The sequence below is a fragment of the Dromiciops gliroides genome, chromosome X, assembly GCF_019393635.1.
Source record: "Dromiciops gliroides isolate mDroGli1 chromosome X, mDroGli1.pri, whole genome shotgun sequence".
Classification (NCBI taxonomy): domain Eukaryota; kingdom Metazoa; phylum Chordata; class Mammalia; order Microbiotheria; family Microbiotheriidae; genus Dromiciops; species Dromiciops gliroides.
Genome location: NC_057867.1, coordinates 68,812,854 through 68,837,542, shown reverse-complemented (window position 1 = coordinate 68,837,542; position 24,689 = coordinate 68,812,854). Strand labels below are relative to the sequence as shown.

At 37.2% G+C, this 24,689-nt stretch overlaps 1 protein-coding gene across 1 annotated transcript in view; it reads left to right on the top strand.

Moving 5' to 3' along the window:
• The window catches only part of BRWD3 (bromodomain and WD repeat domain containing 3), a 111,912-nt gene extending 97,659 nt beyond the window's left edge, over positions 1-14,253 (top strand). The window contains exons 34-40 of the mRNA XM_043974924.1: positions 236-292; positions 817-954; positions 3,161-3,313; positions 4,189-4,268; positions 8,801-8,898; positions 9,447-9,626; positions 12,891-14,253. Coding sequence (XP_043830859.1) covers positions 236-292; positions 817-954; positions 3,161-3,313; positions 4,189-4,268; positions 8,801-8,898; positions 9,447-9,626; positions 12,891-13,654 — 1,470 coding nt within the window. The 3' untranslated portion in view covers positions 13,655-14,253. The remainder of the gene's footprint in view (positions 1-235; positions 293-816; positions 955-3,160; positions 3,314-4,188; positions 4,269-8,800; positions 8,899-9,446; positions 9,627-12,890) is intronic.
• The last annotated feature ends 10,436 nt before the right edge of the window (positions 14,254-24,689 follow it).

Here is a 24,689-nt window from a genome sequence, read left to right as displayed (position 1 = left end):
GGGTAGGTGTTTTTTTCTTTTCTGATGAAAATTGAGATCAGCCAATCAACTAATTATGTGCATGCATGTATATATAATAATGCACCCCTGAATGAAGCCTTTCCTTTTTATTGTTGTCACTAGAGAAGAAACCTTTGAGGACTATTTTGGCCACCATAGATTTATAATTATTCAGGTACGTAGTTTAAAACAATTTCTGCATAATGTTTTTTTTTTTTTTTGTCTTAAATTCTAGGTGGTAGAAGTGCCAGATTTAGATTCTGATGGTCCTGGAACATCCTCTGGAATAACAGTAAGTAGCAAAACTGACTGCTGAGAAGGAAATACTTTTTGCAAGATTTTACACACTAGTAAATGCATACATTTCTTTAAGTTGCATTTTCCCTTGTAAAGCTACGGGAATTCATGAAAGGATACTGTAAAGAGAAATTTGTATGTCCCTACAATGGATTGATTCAGTAAAAAGAGTCAATGTTGTTCTAAGTGTTAGAATGGAAAACTTGAGTTGCTGGGATGTATGGAGGCCTTGCAAGGGTGCTTCTTTGCCTTTTGGGGATTCCAAAGCTTAGAATGTTTCTAAGCTTAGAATTTCCATGAAGTATATTTTGAAAGTAGTAAACCCACTTAAATTCCATTTCTAGAGGAGACCATTTTAGTATACATTAGGCTTCCTTAAAATAGCTGTTTGGATATTCATAAAAATCTAGGAAAACAATTTTATAAAATGAAGATCATTTTACAGAAAATTTGAGTACCTAGTATGTAGAAATCCCTACAATCTTAGCTTTTAAATGTAGTTTCCCATAAAACTTCTAGGTAAGATGCCCACCCAAAACTTCCATCCAAGCAACTCCTGTTGAATGGGTAAAACAGTGTAAAGAACTTTTGAGCCTCATTTATGAACGAGAAGACTCTGAGCCTTTTCGACAACCAGTTGATCAGTTGTCTTACCCGGTAAGTGTGTGTGTTTCATTCTGTGAGAAGCAGCGCTGTCTCACTCTCCATAGAGGAACTTTCAGTTCAACATTGATAATGTCACTGACTTGTGGAATGCCTGTGCATGTCAGGGCTGAAAATGACACTCCGTACTTTGAAACTCAATCTTTCCGTGCCTTTTTTTTTTTTTTAAACTGTTTTCAACCATGATCATCTGTTTTTCTTTTTAGGTTTTTTTCTTAATAAATTTTTCAAAAATTACAGTAGAGTCCATCATATTGTGTACATTCAGTAAGTAAATGTACAAACTAATTCTACTTCTGTCTAACTCCTACTGAATCTTTTTACTTAGTACAATCCCTAACACATAGTCAGTACAGTAATACCACTTTTCATTTTAGCTGAGAGAGACAATTGAGGAAAAAATCATTAGAATTGACCTCTTCTCAGAATGTTTCTAAATGTAAAAAACAATATGTAAGATTACAAAGGTCACCAATTATTTTTGAATAGTTATTAAAATATTTTAATGAGTAAATTCATGGACCTTCCCTGTTCAGAATCTTCATCAGATGCACCGTTGAACTCATCACTCCCAAGATGTCTTCCTCTATCCATGTTCTTTCTTGGAAAAGACATTTTAGCTCAGAGAAGGCATTTTCAAACAGAAATCGCTAAATTTTTGACTTTTTTTTTTAAAGATAGATACTTTTTATCTTTTTCTGGAATAATATCAAAGAATAATTAGGAAGAGAAAGTTCAGGCTTGTTTATAAATACTAAAATAGCATTTTTATTTTGAAACTTTTGGTATTTACTATTTTCATGATTGCAGTCTGGGTACACGGTATGTACTCTCTATTCCCCTAGGATAAGCAGCAGCAAGGAAGAGGATTGCTGAAATCCATTGTTCTAGCATTTGCATCAAAAGAATCTCTCTTGCTTATGGCATAGGCTCAGTAGCCACTTAAAAAACAAAACTTCAAATAAATTGATTCTCTCCTTCCCTCCCTCTGCCATATTACAGTGAACCTTTTAATATAATTTGACAAAACTCTCCCAACAGCTTTTCTGTCCTTTTCCTTTTCCTTTAAAAAAATTACCCAGAAAAGGTTACAAGCTATTTTGCTAATGGATTTCTACTTTAAAGTTTCTCTTGTCCTTTTCCACAAAGGCATATGTTTGTTTAGAGGAGCTCAGGTCAGACTGATCGAGCATTTACCTGCCCAAGATCTTCCTAGATAAGCTCTGGACTATGATTTTCAGTCATCAAATTTTGACAGTTATTTTTTTTCTCTCTGGTTTTTGGACTCTGAATTGATTGCTTAAAAGCCATTCTGAATAGAAATTAACTTTTTTTTTAAATGACTTAAACAAAAGATGCATCTGGAGCTCTTTGAGTCCCTCATTTGAAGGTAAGAGGGGCCAAGTTGAAGAGCCTTTTTTTAAAAGAGGATCTTTTTTTCTTCCTGTTTGCTATTTGATTTCTTCTTTACAGAGAATATGATGGTTTTGTTGTTTCATATTTCTTTGTAGATTGAGAGAAATTTAATTTTGAGGCTTTTTCAATAAACGTGGTGGGTTTTTTTTGTTTGTTTTTTTTTTACCTTGGCCTTTGTCAGTAGGTAGGTCCAATTATTTTTACTAGAATGAGAGGTCAGGGTGAAACATTTAAGAGAATGTTTTTCTTAAAAACATTCAAATAAAATTCTGCATCATTGTGATGACTCCATACACAGTAGTAGGTCTTTCTGATAGAGGGTAGATTCCTGAAGATGTTTAGTTGAATCATTCCATGCTGTAGGAGAGCAAGCCTTTTGGGGATGGGGAGGGAATTGGTTGGGTGTTAGAGTGTAACTTTCACACTCTTCTTTGCATTGGAGACTTCAGGGCTAGAGCCAAGGAAGTTAAGCTTCTTTAATGATCTGTCTTCTCTATTGTATCCTTGCATAGCTATTTGCATCTGCAGACTGGGAATAGGAACTAAGGTCCCTTCTTACCTTATTTCAACTTCTAGAAGCTTTAGAGGCATCAGAGATCTCTACTTTGTGATATAGTCTTGGTTTTGAAAGGTTGGGAAGTCTAGGGTGGTTGGGGTGGTTCTTCCTAAAGCATAATGGAGGTTATATAGTATCTAGTTATGCTAAGCCAACCTCTCTCTTCATGTGTATTGTTGAACACTGTTGCCAAGATTTAGATATGATAACGTACATTAATACTTTTAGGATTATCAAGATATTATAGACACTCCTATGGACTTCAGCACTGTGAAAGAAACTTTGGAAGCAGGAAACTATGCCAGTCCTTTGGAATTTTATAAGGATGTTCGCCTAATATTCACCAACTCAAAAGCTTATACTCCTAATAAAAAGTCAAGGGTATGAGTATTCTTCATGGAATAATTATTTTAACCATTTTGTTAAAAAAAATTCCTTGAACCTCATCTAGACAACCAGTCATTTGTATTAAGCACTTGTCTTTGATCACTTTTTGAAACAGTTAAAGAAGGTGCTGCTATGAATATAATAGCTCAGTCACTTGAAATATCTTTACTAAAACCTGGGGTAATAATAAGCATGCATGTTACATACCAAGGTATTTTTGCATATAAGCAATGCTGAATTAACTTGTCTTCCTTTCACTTGCCTCCTATTCATGTTTGTACATTTTACCTCAGTCTATCAGAGAAAGGTCAAGATGATAGTAAGTAGTAAGAGGAAAATTAGGCAAGTGGTAATTTTAAATCGTTTGGGAGAAAGGTGGTTGGTATTGTGGAGACGGCCTAAATGAAATATTTGAACGATCTGTAGATTTCTTTTTGTTGTCCTCATTTCCATAGTTGGGTATGATCACTTTTTGGAACCTTTAACGTTTTAATTGTATTAAAACATTTCCCCGATACTCTCTCTAAAATAAAACTTAGTGGGGGTAAAATAGGCAGTTTTTACTCTCCACTGGGATCACATTTACATTGAGTCAATTGTCAACAATGTTTTTTCTCACCAAATAGTCATATATAAATGAGTTCTACTGTAGTTAATTCATCATTTCGGTGAGTGAAATTTCATGACTGTTGAATATAAATTTTGTATGGAATGATGATGCAGATGTTTCTGTGCGTTTTCATAGTCTTTTTTTCATAGAACTAAGTTATGTTTCCTGGTTTCAGATCTACAGCATGACTCTTCGCTTATCTGCCTTATTTGAAAATCATATTAAAAATATAATCTCTGATTATAAATCTACCATCCAGTGTCAGAAGAGGAAACGGCCCCCGTACAGAAAACGTCTCCGGAGCAGCAGTAGTTCACCAAATAGTAGCAGAGCATCAAGGTAATTGTACTCTTCTTTTTCCCCCATTACAAATGACCAAACTCTCCAACAATTTTGCTGTCCTCTGCCCCTTTTTTGCCGTTCTTTTCATTGTCTCTTCCCCAACGTGGTCACTATATAGGTTCTCTTATGTGCTCCTATCATCATCATCATAGTCACCATCGTCATATTATGTTATCATTATCATTGTCATCATTTTGGGAAAGGAGTATTGTTAATATTTCTGGGGTTCCGACTTCCCCTAGCGAGTCCCGTGGTGTTCAGTCTATTTGGTAGACTACTGACCTGAGAATTAAGAGATCCAGAGTCTCATTAGTTTTTTTGGTTTTTTGGTTTCTTTGGTCAGGGCAGTGAGGGTTAAGTGACTTGCCTAGGGTCACACAGCTAGTAAGTGTCAAGTGTCAGGCTGGATTTGAACTCAGGTCCCCTTGAATCCAGGGCCAGTACATCATCCACTGTGCCACCTAGCTGCCCTCATTTGAACTCTTATTAGTGCATGACTGTGAGCAAATCAATGGCGATGCATTTCCTATTCTACTAACATTTATTGTGGTAATGAAACGTATAAAGTATAAAAAGACCAAGTTTAAAGGTGACAGTAAGCCCAAAGTGGGGGAGTAGTCCATTAGAAATGCTTACAGTACAGTACAGCAGAGGCCTGGGTGGACGGTGGGCTTACATCATTTAGTAAAACTGAACCTGAATTTATAGTTACTCTTTCGTTCATCCTTAACATGCGAGGAAAATTTGAACAGGAAAAGGTCCAGCATTAAGAGGACAATTGTGGTGGCACAGATAGAATGGCTTTGAAGCCAAGGATTCTTCTCTGCCCTATTCTGCCAGTGTGACTCTGAAACGCTCAGTGTTCCAAACCATTGGTGTCAAACTGAAGTTGAGAAATGTTTAAAGAAATTAGAAAAATACAACACTGCATTACTTATTCTCATTTGTCAATTTTGGAGTTAACATAAAACTGCAGGAATTCGGTTTTTTATTTGAGTTTGACACCAGTGCTCCAAATGACTAAGTAGCAGAGAAGGTGCCTACCTGAATTGGTATGGGGAGTTTCCTCACCTGGGCACATTCCTTATGCTGATGAAATCAAGTCAGGTTCTTTTCCTTAGCCCCTACTTTCATGCCAAGTACAAAAAGTCACTCATCTGAAAATAAATAAACTAGCAATTATTTAAGAATCTTTAGTCACTAGTTTAATCCCACAAATAGGTTTGCATTTGTGGTACAATCATGGTGACTGTCTTAGGTAGGTAGTGGTATGTATTCCATTTTACCCTGGGGAAGGGTAACACAATCAGATCCATGTCATTTTTCTAGCCAAGATGTATGTTGTGCATTTGTTATGGGATAGGGCTCGGGGCTGAAGATGACATCCTTTGCCATCATTTATTTTCAAAAATCCACCTTACCCTTCAACCCAATTTTGTGATCAAAACTGTCCATTTTCATCTGTGGTCCTTTCTGTCCTTCGTTTGGTCAGGAACTCTTTCTCCTAGCCATGGCTCTGAAAGGTAATTTCTTCCTTGATCTTCTGATTTTGTATGACATTACTCCATGTCTAAGTCATGGAGGTGTTGGTATATTCTTCTTAGCTTCTGCCGTCCTGCTTTCCAGTTTTCCCAGCAATTTTTGTCATAGAGTGAGTCCTTACCTCAACATATGGGGTCTGTAGATAGATTTATCAACCAGTAGTCCACCAGCTTCATTTGCTTCTCTACATCTATCTTACCCATTTACTACTTCTTGGTATAATTTGAGAAAAGGTAGGCTCCTTTTCTTTTTTTTCTTCTTCATTATTTCCCCTGAGCGTCTAGACTTTTTATTCCTCCGTGTCTATTTCCTTTTTTTTTTTTTTTTTTTTTTTTTTTTTACAAATTTCATCTTACTTTATTCTTAAAACAAACTTGGGAGGTAAGTATAATTATTATCCTCTTCTTATCTATGAAGATACTGAAGTAGACAGGTTAAATGACTTACCCAGGCTCACACAATTTGAAAGTCTTTCTCTGAGGTCAGATTTTAATTCACATCTTCCTGACTCTGGGTCAAGTACCATGCCACCTTGTTGTTTCTGTCGTATTCATGGTAGTTCTTGACATACACAACTATTTTATACATTCTGTAGTTATTTTAAGTGGAATTTTTCTTTCATTCTCTTCCTGTTGTTTTCTTGGTAACATTTAGAATGCTGATGATTTGTGTGGGTATTTTGATCCTTCAGATTAACTAGTTATTGTTTCAGTTAATTTTTAAGTTAGTTTAAAAATCTAGGGTTCTCTAAGTAAACCATTTTATCTGCAAAAAACAATATAATTTTATTTCCTGTTTACATAAGTTTATTCCCTCAGTTTTTTTTTTATTCTGATAACTATAGCATTTGAAATACTACATCAACTAGAGATGGTAACAATGGGCACCCTGATCTTATTGGGAAACCCTCTAAGTTTATTCCTATTGCATATAATTCTGGCTTTTAGTTTTTCAAAATGGATACTACTTACATTAAGGAAAAATCACCATAGAATCTACTGTTTTGTTTTGTTTTTTGTACAGGAATGGTTGTTCTATCTTGTCAAGCTTTTTTCCCCTATATATTAATGTAATAGGATTTTTGTTCTTATTATTAATATGATCTATTGTGTTCGTAACTTTACGCAGTGCCCAGCACATAGTAAACATTTAGTATATGCTTGTTTCCTTTTCTTTTTTTCCTGTTCTTAGTATTAAATCAACCCTGCATTCCTGGTATAAATCCAGTCTGGTCATTATGTATAATCTTTGTGATATGTTGCTATAGCAACCATCTTAGCATTTATGTAAAATTTTTCCATTAGTATTCATTCTTGATTATTTGTCTAAAATCTGCTTTCACTATTTTGACTCTCCTTGATTTAGGTACCTCATCATGTTTGTTGTTGTTTTTATATATCCTCTTACATTAAAAAAAAAAAACTTTTTTAAAATTGGAAAATGGTTTAGCTACCCCCCCCCCCCCAAAACCCCACCAGCTCCTTTATTAATCAGTGGTGTTTTTGCTTTCAGTTTTGTTAAGCTCTTTTATCTTCAAGATCACTGTTTTGATATTTAATTAGGTTTTAAAAAATTTGTTGGTTTTTCTAGGGTTTTGGGTGGTGTTTATTTATTTATTTCTCCCCCCCCCTCCCCTCCCCCAGTTGCTTGACTAATTTGCTTATCTGTTCTTTCTCTTTTCTATTGATGGAAGCATTAAGAGAGAGAAAATTTTCTCCTAAGGACTACTTTGACCGCATCTCAACAGTTTTGTTACATTGTCATTATCTAACATTTCTGCTTTTCTGCATTATCTGTGAGGTTTTTATGCCCTAACACATGGTCATTATTTATAAAGGTTCCATGCTCAGCTAAGTCATGTATACTTCTTTTGATTCCAATGCAGTAACAGACAGTACTATCACACCTATCTTTTATAAAATTCTCTTCAGGTCCTTAACTTTTTTGGGGGTGGGGTGGGGTAATAATCTAAGTCCAAAAAGAATATGTTATAAATGTATTTTCTCTATTGCCTTGTCTGAAATCATGATTGAACCTTTGCCTTTTTAAAAATTTTAGCTGAAACATGAGATTTTCTTCCAGCTTCTTATTATAACTCTTTTTCTTTGTTTGAAGTGTGTTTAATTTAAACAATTTATTGTTGGATTCTGCTTTCTGATCTTTTCTGTTCTCTTTTTATGGGTGAGGTTATATCATTCATGTTTAGGATTTATGAAATATATATTTCTGTTCATCCTCTTCTCTTATTCTTTCCTTTCTGTTTTGTGTCACTTTTTTTTTTTTTTTGGCGGTGCAATGAAGGTTAAGTGACTTGCTCAGGGTCACACAACTAGTAAGTGTCAAGTGTCTGAGACCGGATTTGAATTCAGGTCCTCCTGAATCCAGGGCCGGTGCTCTATCCACTGTGCCACCTAGCTGCCCCCATAATCTTTTTTATTCAGATTCATGAGTAGTATGGACACATTTACAGATATTTGGAATTCTATGTAAAAGATAGACTACATAGTCCATAGGTATGGCTCCATTTAGCTCGGAATTAGGGTGATTGCAAAGGAATTCACTGATAATTCAGCTAAGTAGCCATTGGACTTAAGTTCAAATTCTGCCTTAGACACTTAATGTGTGCCTCTAAAGAAGTCACTCATTAAGCTTTTCTCATCCTCTGTTTCCTTATCTGTAAAAATGGGTTTAATAAGATGAATTCTACTTCACCAGGGTTGTTGTGAGAATGAAATGGTTGTTCTTTGTAAAGTGCTTTGTAAACCTTAAGATATCATGTAAATGCTATTATTATAACTTCATTTATTACTGGTATCTGTAAAAAAAAAGTCAGTAAAATTATGGACTGTATCATTTAACTTGACCAAAATGGAGGTGATTTGGGGGGTGTCTTCTAAATGATCTCATGGTAAAAATACATTGTTTCACATTGCAAAGTGGTTTCTTACATATAACACCTGCTTATGGTTGAATATTCTTATTTTTAGTCCAAAAGGAAAACAGAAACAACTGAAGACAGAGTCTCAAAGTGACCCAAGTACCTCGCTGCCTTTGACCCGGACAAGCTCTTCTGTCTCATCTCATGGTAAACAAATGTTTTCTACCTCTGTTTGATACTGTCTTAAAAGACTTCAAGTGTGACGTAGGAGATTCTAGCCCTGGATTCATGTCCTTTGTAGGTATGTCTGTTCCTTCTCACCTTTATGAGCTCCTTACAGGTTGAAATCCTGGTTGTGTTAGCAAATGCAAAGTTCAGCAAGTCATTTAATTGCTGAGCTCCAATTACCCCTGGAAATCAAGGTTTCTTACTGGATCATCTCTAGCCATTTTCCGGCCCCAAAATCTGGGACTTAATTCCAACTACATCATTTAAAATGTCCTATTGTGTATTTGTTGTTGTTGTTATTGTCATATGTAGTTTGAATTTATTTTGAAACATTGTGAGGGAAGCAGTACACTCTCATAAATGCCATTGACGGAGAGCTCTGAGCATTTGTTGGTGTTCAGTGTAATCATAATCAAATTTGAAACTGCCATTTGTAATTTGAACATATCACAGCTGAGTGAGTTACCTTTTCAGGTCCCAAATAACAATCTGGGTCTGATTGTCGTTCATTGTTGTTTCCTTAACAGGGCACTCTCTTGAAATTGAAGTTTCAGATCCTGGTGACGATCCTGTTGGATATGTAGTTGATGAAGCCCTTGAGGGACAGAGTTCATCATCAAATTCAAATGCACAAAGCGGAAGTGGAGATAGTTCGGTTCCAAGGAAAGGTACATCGTCCCGGGGTAAAGTTACACCAGTTGAAAGAGGTAGGATATCAATAATTTAATAACTTCTTTGTATTGATACCTTTCAATAGGATGTAAGCTCTTCAAAATCAAGGACTATTTCCTTTTTTTTTTGAGGGGGGGAGGTGCAGTTCCTGACACATAGTAGTTGCAGTATTTCTGTTTAAACAACAGAAAAATCATTTAAAAGCTAATGTATTTAAAGTATAAGAACTAGGTATCTTTTTATAGTATTTCCCCACAATTGCTGCTCCTAAAAATTTAACATTATCTAATTTGGATAAAGTAAATAGTTTCATTTTTCCATCTCTAGCTACCTTATAAGAGTTTTTGCTATTCCACTAGCACCTCAAATATAACATATCCCAAACAAAAGTAATCTTTTTTCTTTCTCCCTAAATGTGGTCCTTCTCTTGCTTCCATGATTTCTTTCTGTATCACCACCTTTCACCAGATCTCTCATTTCTATAACCATAGGGTTTTCTTTGGCTGTTCCTCTACTATTCACCACCATGTCTTGGTTTGAAAGGGTGTGTGTGTTTTTGATAAGTTTGTTTGTTTTTGCGGGACAATGAGGGTTAAGTGACTTGCCCAGGGTCACACAGCTAAGTAAGTGTCAAGTGTCTGAGGCTGGCTTTGAACTCAGGTCCTCCTGAGTCCAGGGCCAGTGTTTTATCCACTTTTGCACCTAGCTGCTCCCTTAATAAGTTTGTACTGTTAACTTTTTTTCCATTGCCTACATTTCTTCCAGGGTCTCTCCTCCTTCTCTGCTCCAGATAGCAATCCTGTCTAACAAAGAATATTTTTTTAAAAGAAAGGAAAGAAAAAGCAGAAAATTGCTTATTACATCTCTCTGTACCATTGTAATAGCCTCCTAGCAAACATTCTTCTACTCATATGGATGACACAATATAACCTTGCTTAGATAAAGGTCTGATTGTGTCATTCTGCCAAAAATCTTTGGGGGGGGCAATGAGGTGCTTTATCCACTGCGCCACCTAGTTGCCCCCACTCTGCTAAAAATCTTAAGTTACTTCCCATTGCCTACCGAGTATAAAAATCAAATGGCTTTGCTTAGTATTCAGAGCCCTTCTATACAGTGTCACTCATTTTCCAAGATCATATGATTTAAAGCTTTCTCTACTATGTACTCTAGCCAAACTAGACTTTTCTCTGTCCTATAAATGTACACTTGTCTTCTTCCTTCAGTTTGCTCATGCTCTTCTATGTGATTAGTGTCCTCCTTCCCCATAGTCTACCCACTTATCACAATTTAAAATTCTTACCTATCCTTCAAAAGCCAACTCACATGCTATATTCTACACAAAGTATTCCCTTATCTTCAATAATGCCTGTCCCCATTGGACTGCTCATCCCATTTTGTTTTATATGCCTTTGAATGCGTTTGTTTTTTATGTTATAGTTATCAATAAACTGTAAGATCCATAGGGGCAAGAACTGTTTCATATAAACCTTGTATTTTCCCCAACACCTTGCATGGTGTTCTGCATATAGTAGGTGCTTAGTAAATTTTAGGAATGACTTGACTGAGAACAAATTGCCAGGAATCACTTTCTGACAAATTGTGATTTTGAAAAGAGAATTTAACATGAATTAAAATTATTCAAGTAGAAAAGTTACTCTAAATGAGGAGACCCATTACTATGACCTTTAAGATTAGAACCATTGGGAAATAATATGTTGAGACTAAAAGGATGAAAAAAAAAAGACTGTTTAAATGAATAGATCTTAGTCTATGATCAAAATTAAAATGGCTTAAAGTTTTAAAAGGGAGCATCTGGGGCAGCTAGGTGGTACAGTAGATAAAGCACTGACCCTGGATTCAGGAGGACCTGATAGATATATCTATTATTGACCTAATCTCTCCTTACTTCCAGTCTCCCATCTCCAACTGTCTTTTTGATGTCTTTGACTGAATATCCTGTAGTCCCAAACAACTCATTTACTTTACCTCCAAACATTTCACTATTATCGTCAAGAGTACTACCAATTCTCCTGGTCACCCAGACTCACAATCTCAGTATTATTTTTACTTACGTTTTCCCCACATTCCTTCTGTTGCCAAGTCTTGTCATTCGTTCCTTTACATCTCCCCTTTTCTTCTTTGACAGTGCCCCCACTCTGGTGCAGGCTTTTTGACTCTCTCATGCCTAGACTATTGTAATAACCTGCTGGTGGGGCTGCCACCTGCACTGAAGTCTCTCCCCACTCTAGTCCATCCTTTGCTCTGCTGCCAAAATATTCTTATTGAAAGACAAGCCTGACGATCTCGGCCCCCTATTCAGTAAACTCCAGTGGCTCCATTACCTCCAGGATGAAATAGAAAATCTTTTGTCTTTTAAAGCAACCTAGCTCCTTCCCACCTCTCCGGTTCTCACATATCTCTCTTTGTTCTTCCTACATAAAACTCTGTCTCTTGATTCTGTCCTCTTCCCCTGCTGTTGTGTTTCCAAGCTTCACTGGCTTTCTTTAAGGCTGCCCAAATCCTACCTTCTTCAGGAACATGGTTAGAATGTGAGTCCCTTGAGGGCAGGCACTTGCTTTTTCCCTTTATTTGTACCCCCAGGTTTTAGCACAGTGCCTGCCTCATAAGGAAGCACATAATAATTGTTTATTGAGAGACCGATTTTTGATGCAGTCTTTGGAAAAAGTTTGCTTCATTCATTCAGACTTCCTTTAGGAACTGCAAAGCAGTTTGGTAGGTTCTTGCCTAGCTTGGTATAGGTTATAGTTTATTATAGTAAAAGAAAAGAGTGGCACTAGGGTGCTACATGAGATTGGTAAAAGTAAAGATTTCCTTCTGGAATCAGGAATCCCAGAGGATCGTGTTCCGTGAAATCTCGTCAAAATCTAACACAACTTTCCATTTTGGTGTTAGTGCAGACTAGTTGATGTGCTTTATTTTATAGTTAACTTTTGGGAAATATAGTAGTTTTGTTTTATATGTAGACTTATTTAAAGAGTATAAGTATTATAAAAGTAGTTTTACTTAAATAAGCACTTGTAAATGGATATTGAGTATTTAAAGTACTTTTTCAAAAATAATTTTTCAAAGACCATATATTTTCTCTTGGTTGTAAAAAATAACAAAAAACCCCAAACAAACAACCCACTAACCTACGCTTTGAATTAAATATACCTAATTACTATTAAGGTATATAAGATCCTTTGTATGTTTCATCGCTGTTTAGCTCAGTTTTGAACCTTAACCCCCATCTTAACAAACTCGATCTGAACTTTTCAAAATCCTCCCTCCTATTTTAGATCAGTCCCATGATGAGCCTCTTACAAATGGTAATGGAAAAGAGCACCGGAAAGGAGTGAAGAGAAAATTACTCCCTCCATCAGAAGATGAAGAAGAGGGAGAGAAAAGAGGTACAAAAGAGAAAACATGTTTATCTTCATCAGAGAGTGGGGAGTCTAGTTCAAGTTCTGAAAGTTCATGTTGCTCTGATTCAGACTCTGATTCAAGTTCCAGAACAGACCGTGATTATGTAGAGGGGGACCATGACTACAGCAAAGTTATTCATACCAGACCTAAAAGAAAGCTCAGAAAGGATCTTGCCAGTGGAAAAAGACCTTGGAAGACCAGAGGAGCTGGAGGAAGAGGTAGATGGGGCCGATGGGGCCGATGGAGCAGAGGAGGAAGAGGAAGAGGAAGCAGAGGTCGTGGGAGTAGAGGAAGAGGAAATGGAGCAAGGGGGAGAGGAAGAGGAAGAGGAGGAGGAGGAGGAGGAGGAGGAGGAGGAGGAGGAGGAGGAGGACCCTCCAGAGGAAGCTCTCGAGCCAAACGTGCACGCGTTGCAGAAGATGAATTTGACAACATGTTTTCAGGTCGATTTAGTAGACTGCCTCGAATTAAAACAAGAAACCAAGGCAGGAGAACTGTTTTGTATAACGATGATTCCGACAATGACAGCTTTGTTCCCACTGAAGATCCATTGAATCTTGGTACGTCCAGATCAGGTAGAGTACGGAAGATGACAGAGAAGGCCCGAGTCAGTCATCTCATGGGATGGAATTATTAGCAAATGAACATTTTAGAAGAATTTATAAAAATCAGATCCCAATGGCCTTCTACTACAGGGAACTTACCAGGCAAATCTACCAAGCAAATTGTGTGGGGACTTTCTGCTTCCTTCCAGTGGTGCTTTTTCATTATGCCAGTATATGTTTGTTTTGAGACTCAAGCTCTCCACACTTCAATTTTCCCTGCAAGCCTTACTCATTAGGCCTTAAATTAAAGAAATTCTGCTCCCCCCACACACTACATATTTCCTATGTTAAAGGAGCTTCTGGCTTCTCTACAGTAGCATGACATTTTTATCACAAAAAAGGAAATCGCCCTTTTTTTGGTTTTGTATTATAGAAATTACAGCACCTTCTTACAGAGTTTTTATATAGTTTTTTTTGCCATTTTGATTCCTATACACAGTAATAATGATAACTTTTGCACAATATACCAATCCTAAAGGCAGCTATAAAATGTTTACAGTTTCTATATTGTAAGAAGGATCTGGATTATTTTAATCATCCCAGGCCAAACTTTCACAAATTGTACTGAGCTGAAGTATATTTATACGACAGGTTTTTGTTTTTGTTTTTGTTTTTTTGTTTTTTTGTTTTTTGGGTGGATGGGTGGGGGGAGGGGACCTGAGCAAGAAGAAGGTGGGGAGCTGGGGGGATCTTGATATGCTTTTCATTGGTTCTTCATGTTAAAAGGTGAGAAAAGGGTTGGTGCCTTGTAAATATGTAGCAAATCTTTGCTGTGGTGTGTCCTGATGTGTGCATTAACTTTATTAAAAAAACAAAAAACAAATACTTGAGAAGTATCAAAATCTAGACAAAAGGTGCCAAATGCAAAAGTTACTTGCATCTATTTTCTTTTTCTTATATTTTACTGCATTACTAGACATTGTGTAGCTAAAGGTTAATGTCTGAACAATTCCTCATCCGCACAGAGTGAGTTCTCTGAATACAGTAGCTCAGCTACCTCTCATAAACTACAACTACTGGAAACCTAAAAGAAAATAGATGCAGTTCTGCATTACTAAGAAGAAGTTAGAATTAGCTAATCATTAGAAATGCTTTGCTCACAAATGATAAGCCAAAAGGTTGTTTATGAATCTCTTGGCCCTGACTTTAATAGCAGTAATTGTCCAAATTCCACAAGCCTTGTGTACTCTAGCTTGTATTAGAACATGTTTGTGTAAGTAGTATATTGGGCTGTTGTTTCTATGTCTCTGCTACTACTTACTATTTAACAGATGTGGGTTGTTTGATTTTCATTCAAATCTTAAAACTTAACATCTAGTTTGCGCTGTGATGTCTTAGCTGGCTAATATTTGGGGTCAACTTTTGTAGGTTCTGTTCATACTATTAAAAAAAGGGCTCTTCTGTTACAGTCTTGGAAAAGAACCTTGTTGCACTGTATGCTGATGTTTTGAATGATGACGTCCTGGGGGTGGGGAAAGACTTGAAAATTCTTGTGTTCATGATCACAGCAATAGAATATATATGGTGCCATAAGAAAATTTGGGTTAAAAGACTTGTTTTATTTCTTGAATTGCAGACATTCATATTCAATAAGTAGCAGTTACTTAACTCTTGCAATGGAATGAAGATGATTATCTCTGACTTAACAGCAGATTTGCTGGACTTTACCATTACTTATAGGATCAGCCTTGGAAGCAGCTGGTTCATAATTCACACCCAGCCATCCCAAATTATTGCTTAATTACAAAACTAACTAAAAATCATTCCATGCTTTTGGATGATTTGATTTTTGGGTATACACATACAAGTTTAAAATTTGGGGCAAGTGAAGTGGAAGAGGGTATCTTAGATGGACATCCTTGAGCCTATTTCATTTTGTCATGCAAATAATGTTTGGGCTTAACAAAAGTGTTATTGTGAAATGTTAATGGCACTAACTTAGTTTCTTGGTACAGTAAATGTCACTGATAACTTTTTGTTGTAGTCTTTTCCCTCACTAAACCCATATTCCATCCTAGGTGCAACTTCACTGCCACATTTTAATCATCATGTAAATTCAAGCATCGTTTTGCAATCTCCACATTGATTTTTGCCTATGTGCACTATTTCAGACACTCCTCTTTTGTGTACTTAGAAGAGCTTGTGCTTGTATTTTCCCAGACCTTACGCTGAGCAGTGCAACATGGATACTTCAGTTACTATGCGCACTCCAGTATATATACCATCATAGATTCTTAGCATAAACTCCTTTTTGACATTCCTCTATTAAAATGTAGTAGAAGAATTGCCATTTATGCAATCTTAGCTAGTTTAAGCGTTATTTATTTATTTGAGAAAGAGAAATCACATTTATTCCCCCAAGACATTCTTCTAGGTGTAAGATCGTTTGAATAAGGTTAACTGTGTGTTTCTTTGAAGAGTTTAGTTTATGTCTCTTGAAATACTGTGAAGCTAATAGTGAAGCAGCATTTGGCTCTAGTATGAGTCTTAATCTTCTCAGTTAGAATTTTAAGAAAAAGACAGCAGGTTGTGCCAGAGCAATGCAGTCCTCATTGATTGCAAAACATCCGTTTGCATGCAGACTTTCTATATGCATGGAAATAGCCTCAGTTTGTATGAGTTTTTATTTTTCATATCTGAACTTTTGTTTTCCAATTTAGATATTAATTTTTAAAGTCTTCTGTAGATACTGTGCAGATTTTTAAAACTTTCATTACTTTCTCATTCCCATTTTCTCAGAGGCCATTTGTTTAAGCAAGACCTCGATTGGGCCCTAGGAAAAGTAGAGCAGGAGATTAATTGAGAGAGTTTGGGGGGGACATAAAATTTTTCATTGTTAGGAAAGATGACTTTTTAAGGTTCATAAAAGTATTTATGTTACACGTATCATTATGAGCTTGGGCTTCATATGATAGATTATAAATGGTTAGTGAAGCTGTTAGCTAGCCTACAGTGTTTCATCATATTAATGCTTTAAGAGCCTAACAATGAGTATACTGTGTATATTTGTAACAAATTGCTTTGCCTGTTTGGGATTGGGGTATGTGTCGGGGTTTCTCTTTTTCAACAATAAGAACTGTCTCCCCTCCTCCCCCCAACCACTCTCTCCCCCCCCCCCCCAGCCTGGTGGCAACTAGCTTTTGCATTTTTGTGTGCATTTGCACTTCCCCCAAATCTTCACAACTTTAGACAGGACAAGGAACCTATTTCATGATTATCAAATTCTTTTCTAATCAAATTCTACTGCTCCTGATTTATCTTCTAGTCAGTCCAGTTATATATCCGCATGCTCCTATCGAACCTTAATTTATTGTCCTTTTTATTTCCCTCTTTTTTTCTCTCCCTTCTTTCCTTCTCTGATGATCAGTGTTTGTGTTACTTACTGCTCCCATCCCTCCCCAGAAGTCTTGGTTAACTGAATACAATTCATGGAGCTCATTCTGCACAATTGAGTTCTCAAATGAAATGTCCAAAAATCGAACTTACTTTTCCAACATCTGGTCCCTCCCCAAAAGCAAATTCAGAATTAGTGGATGTTGTTCTCTTACGCCTTTTCCTACTTCTATTTTTTTCTCTCTTTTTAAAAAGTTTTCTTTCTATGGCTCATTTACTAATTAGGCATCTATGGTAACTGTATTGAAAATAGATGATGTGAATACCACTGCTGACATTTTAAAATTCAGCATGATCGAGCCTTTTCACAGGTGTATTATTATGGCTTAATTATCATTTAATTGACAATACCCAGTTGCTAGTTTTGCATAGCCTGAGAATGAGTTAATGCAATTTTATCAACAGGTGCTCACTTCAGATTTTGGGATCTTTGCACAATTTCTAAAACATCTCAAGCTAAATAAACAAATATAATTAGATATAGTGTATCAGTCATTTCTTATTGGGTTATTTTGATTTCTAAAATTCACACTCTTCATTTTAGGAAAGGTTACTTTTTTTGTATTTAAAACCAATTTTTGAATATTAATCCAATGATACTTTATGATACCTGAAGCATTGTCAAAATGATTGGAAATAGAATCTGGCAAAATCTTTTCAAAGAATAATTTTTGTACCATTAAAATTAAGAAAGATTTCATCACCCTTCATTTTTGCTTTGAAAGTCATCTTGGAGATTGTCCATGCTCTTCATTTTTTATTCGACATGAAAGTGATTATTTCAAAACATGCTACCAAATTTTTATTTGTCAATATAAAGATGGAAGTCATTTTTCCAGGTGCTACATTTATGCCATACAAGTGGCACTCAGATCTCCCTAATAGTTCTATTTTTTATTTAACCCTCTTCTTAATCATACTTTCTCCCCCCTTTCATCTTCCTGTACTCCCACCCAGTTTCATTCTTTATTTTACTTTCTATGATATAAAACTGCTACCTACATTAGCACAAGTCAGCAGGACTGGCAATTGTGTAAATAGAAAAGCTCTACAGCTTTGAGTTAAATAAGGTGTGTTTGTTTGCCTAACTATATACTCACTTGTTATTGTAACACTTAAATCTAGAAAAGGAGACCTTTATTGATTAAGAAGAGAATGATTAGTACTTTCTAGAAAGCAAAATTGGTGGCTATCAAGACTCTTGAGAAATCTAGGTTGGGAAATGTTTTTTTTTTTTTTTTTTTTTTTTTACAGTTCTCTATAAACAGACATTAGATATTAGGAGGTACTAAAAATTCTAATTCTCAGCCAATAGTGTGTGGTGATGGCAATCAGCAAATGACTTTTTTTATCCTATATTCTTCTCATTCTATTCCTTTGTAAGCCCCTACATAGTATTAACAGCACAGTGATCTTCTTGTTCTTAGGATCCATGTTTTGAGAAGGGAGATTAACCTGAAGTAATTGATGTGATATTGTTTTGGGATAAGGGGGTCTATGAAACAAAAAATTCATCAAGGAAGGCCAAGCTAACATGACTTCTTTTTAAAAAAATGGTTAACAGAACACTTTGTTTGGAAACTCTTGGAGTGGCAAGCAGTGATTGATATTCTTTGAGGGGGGGAAATACTGGACTAACTCACTGCCAAAATGCACTCTTGCTACTTTATGCCTTAACTCATGGTTATGAGGAGAGTCAGTAGCAAAGCACGAGAAGATGGCAGATAACACTGGGAATTTCTTACTGTAAGTCCAGATGGGAACTTTAATAGAGTAGAAAAGTGTCATTTCTTGGCGTTTACATATTTTGGTTTTTTTTCTCTGCCACAGAATGTTTTTAAAATGTTGTTTACCTGAGAGACATAAGGAGCCTCCTGCTATCTAAGAGAATAAAGAATTCTCTTCACCTGGGAAACAGTTACTGCTAATGTGTGTTGGGTCACGTTTAGTGGTGGTAAATTTGATGTTTACACTTGAAATTTGGGCGGCTCGCTGTGTTAAAATGTCGGCCTGCAAAACTTTGGTCTCAACACTTTTTAGTGTTTTAGACCTTAGAAACTGAGATGTTTAAGACCCTCCTCTGGCTCAGAACAAGATTTTTTAGCTGAGCCACAAAGCCCTGAAATTTTTGATTTATGGCAGAATTGCCTGCAGTCTTAATTTTAAGTAACATTATCAGTGGTGCTTTACTAAAATGTGTGGGGAGGGCAAAGGGTGGGAAGTTTGTGGTGTTGGGCGGGATTGGGAGGGATAGAGGGGGGTTTGGGGGTGACCATGAGCCAGAAGCTGAAAGAGCTAACACTCTGTCAGCTAATAGGGACTTTTCAGCCTAGTTCCTTATCTTCTGTGTTTAGCCATGTATTTCCCTCCCAATGCTCAGAATTTCACCGGCTTCAAGATGATTTGGCAGGCCAAGGATCGGACTGCATGTTTATGCATTTACTATCTGTTGTACAAAATTCGAGAAAGAAAATGTTTGACGAAATGTTATCACCCATCTCTTTCTGGCACCCCCAGTGGATTACGACAATGGCCTTTGGCTGATAGGATTGGGAGGGTGAAGAAAAACAAGTGTTTGGTTTTATTAGGTTAAAAACTCCCCTTGAAACATTAAAGAAACTTTTTTTTCAAATTTCTTGAGTCTTAAACATTTTCATATATTAAGTATTGTTTTTCATTAGAAAAAGTAATATATTCTTTGCAGCAGTATTGATTGGGGAAGATCAGTTTGGGGTTGTTCATTTGTTTTGTTTTGTTTTGTTTTCCAGTTGAGCTCAGAACAAAGTTTAAGTACTGTCTAACCTCTTATAATTTTATGTGTTCCTGACAGTTTAAAGCAGGCCACCAAAAATGCACAAAAACAGATTGAACATTTAGTTTGGGTGTTGATTTTCAAGGGATATTTATGCCCATATATTTACAGCCTCAATCTCAGGTCCCTTTAAATAAATATACTTCAGGGATTTTTATTGCCACCCAATGATGGCAGACCAAATGTAATATTTATATGCAATGAGCTGTTAGTGTTTGTATTATAAACATGTAAATCTGTAAATTTTGGGGGGAGTTCACTTATGTAATTTGAGATGTTATCGTTTTCCAGCTGTGTCTTAATAAAAAAGATAAACTCTTGCTTTGGATTTGATTTTTGTATTGCTTCTTAAGTGGGAAAGATAAGCATCCAAAATGATAGTTAGATCTTTTCAGAGTAGTCCCATTCACCATCCCAATTGAATTGAATTTGTTTCTGAATCTCTTGTCTTTTCATCTTAAGGATGTATATTGAATTGTAAGGCATCTCATCATCTTCAAGGTCGCCAAGTTTTTAGAAAGCTGTTTTCTACCTGCATACAATTGTGGCATGTGTGCTCCATAAACTTTTATTCATTCCGTGCACTTTTATTCATAGGTAAAATTAATTTTTAGAAAGCTAAATACAGTGCTGGTTGGTTTTTCCCCCTAAAGTGCTGAGCAATGAGTAGATGTTAGAGACAGATTATAAGGTTTGAGGAATATAAGGAAAAAGTTGGTAAAAGCTCTCTGAGAAAGGAATTATCTGCTTGAGGAGACAGTGAGGGCCTCCCTTATTGGAGGCCTTCAGAAAGAAAATGGTTCATTTGTTGGGTATGTTGTGGAGGGAATTCTTGCTCACTTAGGTTGGACTGGAAGGTCTAGGAGGGCCCTCAAAGATGTGGTTCTGGGATACTTAATGGTTTTATGACACTCACTAAATCATTGTTTTCATTGTATACAGGAAATGAAAACAAAACCTGGTGTTAACTGCTTCTGGAAACACAGATAATATTTCTCTCCTTTTCAGTCATTCACTTCAGTGATTAACAAAACGACTTGAGCAGCAGCAATCTGGAAGTGATGAGGGATCAAAGCAGGATAAGTGAGCCTTTATCTTCCACCCTTGGGGCCAAATGTGTCCAAGAAGTCAGGCCTCTTACTCTAGGGTGTTAATAAATTAGATGCTTCATTTAGAGGTGGGGTGGGCTAAGACCATCAGTATGACAAACCCGGAGGACAGACTCTCTGGAATACTTGGAAAGGCTCATCCCTAGAAGGGCTGCAACCCCAAATGATGAAGCTTTTCAGCTCCAGTCACTCAGGGTGGAGATCAGAATTGGTGGGTTTTGTGGAAAGCCAGTACATTCCCTTCTATCTGGAAAATCTTAGGATTTTGCGAGCCCCTGTTGATTAACATCATAGATTGTTGAAATATTCATTTGATGTTATGACAAATTGGAGCTCCCCAGATGAGAGATGCACAAGATAGTCTCCTAACCAGATGGTTCCTGGCATGTTCATTAGCAAGGTTTGATAACTTGGAGCAAGACCTCTTGGGCTGATTGACACCATGGTAGCAGTAGGCTTGCAACAAGAGGATTTCTTTAACTGGTACCTAAATCAAGTTAAATTTTTCTGAATAAAGGCACAGGAGGAGAAAAGATGATGTTTTCGATATATGCAGTGTGCTGGGCTGGATCAAGATGAAGACATGGACTCTTTAGTTAGACACATAGGTAATAAGAGAATGCTAAATATGTAAAAGGTTCGGAATGTGGTATTCTGGCTAGAGGAGGAAATGGGACATGGGAGTCTTCGGGGCATAGATGCTGTTTGAGCTCAATTGTTTTCCCCTATTTTACCTGAGCTAAATTTAATGGCTTGGATTCCAACAGGCAGAAAGGAAAGGATGGTGGGAAGGGAATAAGCATTTATTTAGCTCCAATTATGTTCCAGACATACTTTGGGTTTTTTAGAACTAGCTCATTTGATCCCTAAAATGACTCTCAGGGGCAGCTAGGTGGCTCAGTGGATAGAGCACCAGCCCTGGATTCGGAGGACCTGAGTTCAAATCTGGCCTCAGACCCTTGACACTTACTAGCTGTGTGACGCTGGGCAAGTCACTTAACCCCAATTGCCTCACCAAAAAAACGACCCTCAGAGACAACTGCTATTAAGATCCCCACATTATCAGGTTGAGTTATTCAGAGTCTGTGGTCAGATTTGAACTCAGATCTTCCTGACTCCTAGTCCAGCACTCTATCTCCTGTGCCATCAACTGCCTCAGGGTGAAGGTAGCAATCACATTCCAGGCGTATACAGTGGAAAATCAGTTTAAAGCTGAGTATGTGAAGAAGAGTGTGGAAGCTATGTTGGAGACAGCATGCGTGCCCTTGAAAGCTAGGCAAGGAACTTAGCCTCTTCCTTAGACAATGAATGGATATTGAACAGCAGGGCCATGATCAGAGGCCTCTATATTATAAAGACTGATCTGGCAGTGGGATGAAGTATTCAGTTAATGAACATTTTTGTTGCATTTAAAAATATTCAACATATTTCTTGAGGACCTCTGCTTATAGGCACTGCATTAGACAATGGGAGGTAAAAAATAAGAAACTAGCCATGCGTTTGACATCTGGCATGGGAACCCACTGGAAAAAAAGGGCAAGGATGTAAGCAAGGAATTCTGTCATCTCTTCAAGGATCACACTGCACTTTTGATGACTCTACTTCCTCAGAGGCTTGAAATGATCTAAGCCTTCCCCCTTTCTTAAAAGGAATGTCTTCTGTCTTCATGTGAACTTGACCTTCAGCTGAAAAGAGTTCTGATTCTCTGGATTTCATGTTGAGTTAGCCAAGAATTTCATGAATAGTAAGTAGAATATTCAGCTTTTCTTGCAAAGGAATTATAAACTTTGTACTAATGAGCACATTGCTAAAATTCACTTCAGTCTATCAGTAATAGCATTTTGAATAGTGCTTTGAGGTTTGCAAAATGCCTTACTTCATGAGGTAGATGTCATTATCCTCACTTTACAGATGAGGAAACTTGAAGCTGAGATGTGACTCACTCAGGGTCATACAGCCAGTTAGGGTCTGATGCCAGGTTTGAACTTGGCTCTTCTTGACTCCCAAGTCCAGCAGTCTTACCCACTGCAACATCCAACTGCTATGTGCCTTCTATATGTAAGACACTGAAGAAAGTGTCAAAACAAAGGAAACTAACCCCCCCCCCCAAACCCAAACCTCCCCTCAGATAGTTTGCATTCAACTTGGGTGTGCGAAGGTGGACAGTGCAAGGTCTTAAACTCCATTCTTCACATGGGCTTGTACCAGCTTAAGTGGGAGCACTAAAAAGATCTGAGGTTCCTTTGGCTCATGTTTAGAGTTCCACGGATGTGGGTAAGAGGGTCTCTAACTCCTGAACAAGTGCAATGTGACAAAGCAGAGCAGATATGAGACAGGCTTTTATTTCATGCCATAGGAAATACAGATATAAAGACCCTATAATGTGGGCTGGAAGTCATGAATGAGTTTCAATATTAAATAATTGTTATTTTTTGGTAGAGGAAATAAATATATAGGAAATAAAGAAAAAATAATTTTCAAAAAGTTAGTAAAACATCAGATCCCTCTGTGACTTTTGGCCTACCCTGTGCAAACATTCAGAACACGATTCTTCTTTTGTAATTGGTCTTCCTTTTTCACAGTATCCCCCATGGTATCACTCCACTCTTTTCCCCCAGTCTCATAGTGCCACCTGGTGGTTTGTCCTCCCCGTGTAAGGAAAGCACATTTTGGAACTACCTGACAGACCTTTCCATTTGGGCCTATATATAATATCGGAGAATAAAGTCGATGTCCATTACTCCCTCATATTCCCTTTGCCTTTCAGTGAATCAATTTTTTATTGAGTGTCTTCTACGTGCTAGGTACTGTGCTAAGTGCTGGGGATACAAATAAAAGCAAAAGTCAGACCGTGCCCTCAAGGAGCTCACAATCTACTGGGAAGAAAATAAGCAAACATACAAAGCAAACCTTCCTACATTCATATGTCTGTTTGTCTGTCTATATAAATCATAATACAGATTATAGAAAAGACATATAAGGGGCAGCTAGGTGGTGCAGTGGATAGAGCACCAGCCCTGGAGTTAGGAGGACCTGAGTTCAAATCTAGCCTCAGACACTTAACACTTGCTAGCTGTGTGACCCTGGGCAAGTCACTTAACCCCAATTGCCTCACAAAAAAAAAAAAAAGACATATAAGAGATGGAGGAGGGCACTTGCTGGGATGTTAAGGAAGGCATGAGGTAAAGATGAGACATAAGAACATTCCAGGTATGGGAAGTAGCAGGAGAGAATTCCTGGAGCTGAGATTTGGAGTATCTTGTTTGTGGAAAAGCCAGGAGGCCAATGTCACTGGATGGAAAAGTATGTTGCGGGGAGTAAAGGTAGGAGAGTGCTAGATTGAAAAAGACTTTGAATGCCATAGAGAGCATTCTGTTATTAATCATGAAGGTGATAGGGGAGCCATTAGAATTTAGTGGGGAGGCGTGGTAGGACTTGCACTTTTAGGAAAATGATTTCTGGTGGTTCAGTGGTGGGTGGAGTGGAGTGGAGAGAAACTTGGGGCAGGTGGATCTATCAACAGCTACAGTAGTCCAGGCATGAGGTGGTGAGGGCCTGCACCTGAATGGTGGCAGTATCTGAGGAGAAAAGGAGGCATATTCCAGAGATGATGCAAAAGTGAAACGATAGGTATTAGCAACAGTGTGTGTGTGTGTGTGTGTGTGTGTGTGTGCGCGCGCGCACGCGCACACACACCTGAGGAGCTGGAAGGATGATGTTGCCCTCTGAAGTAATGGGGAGAGATAATGAGTT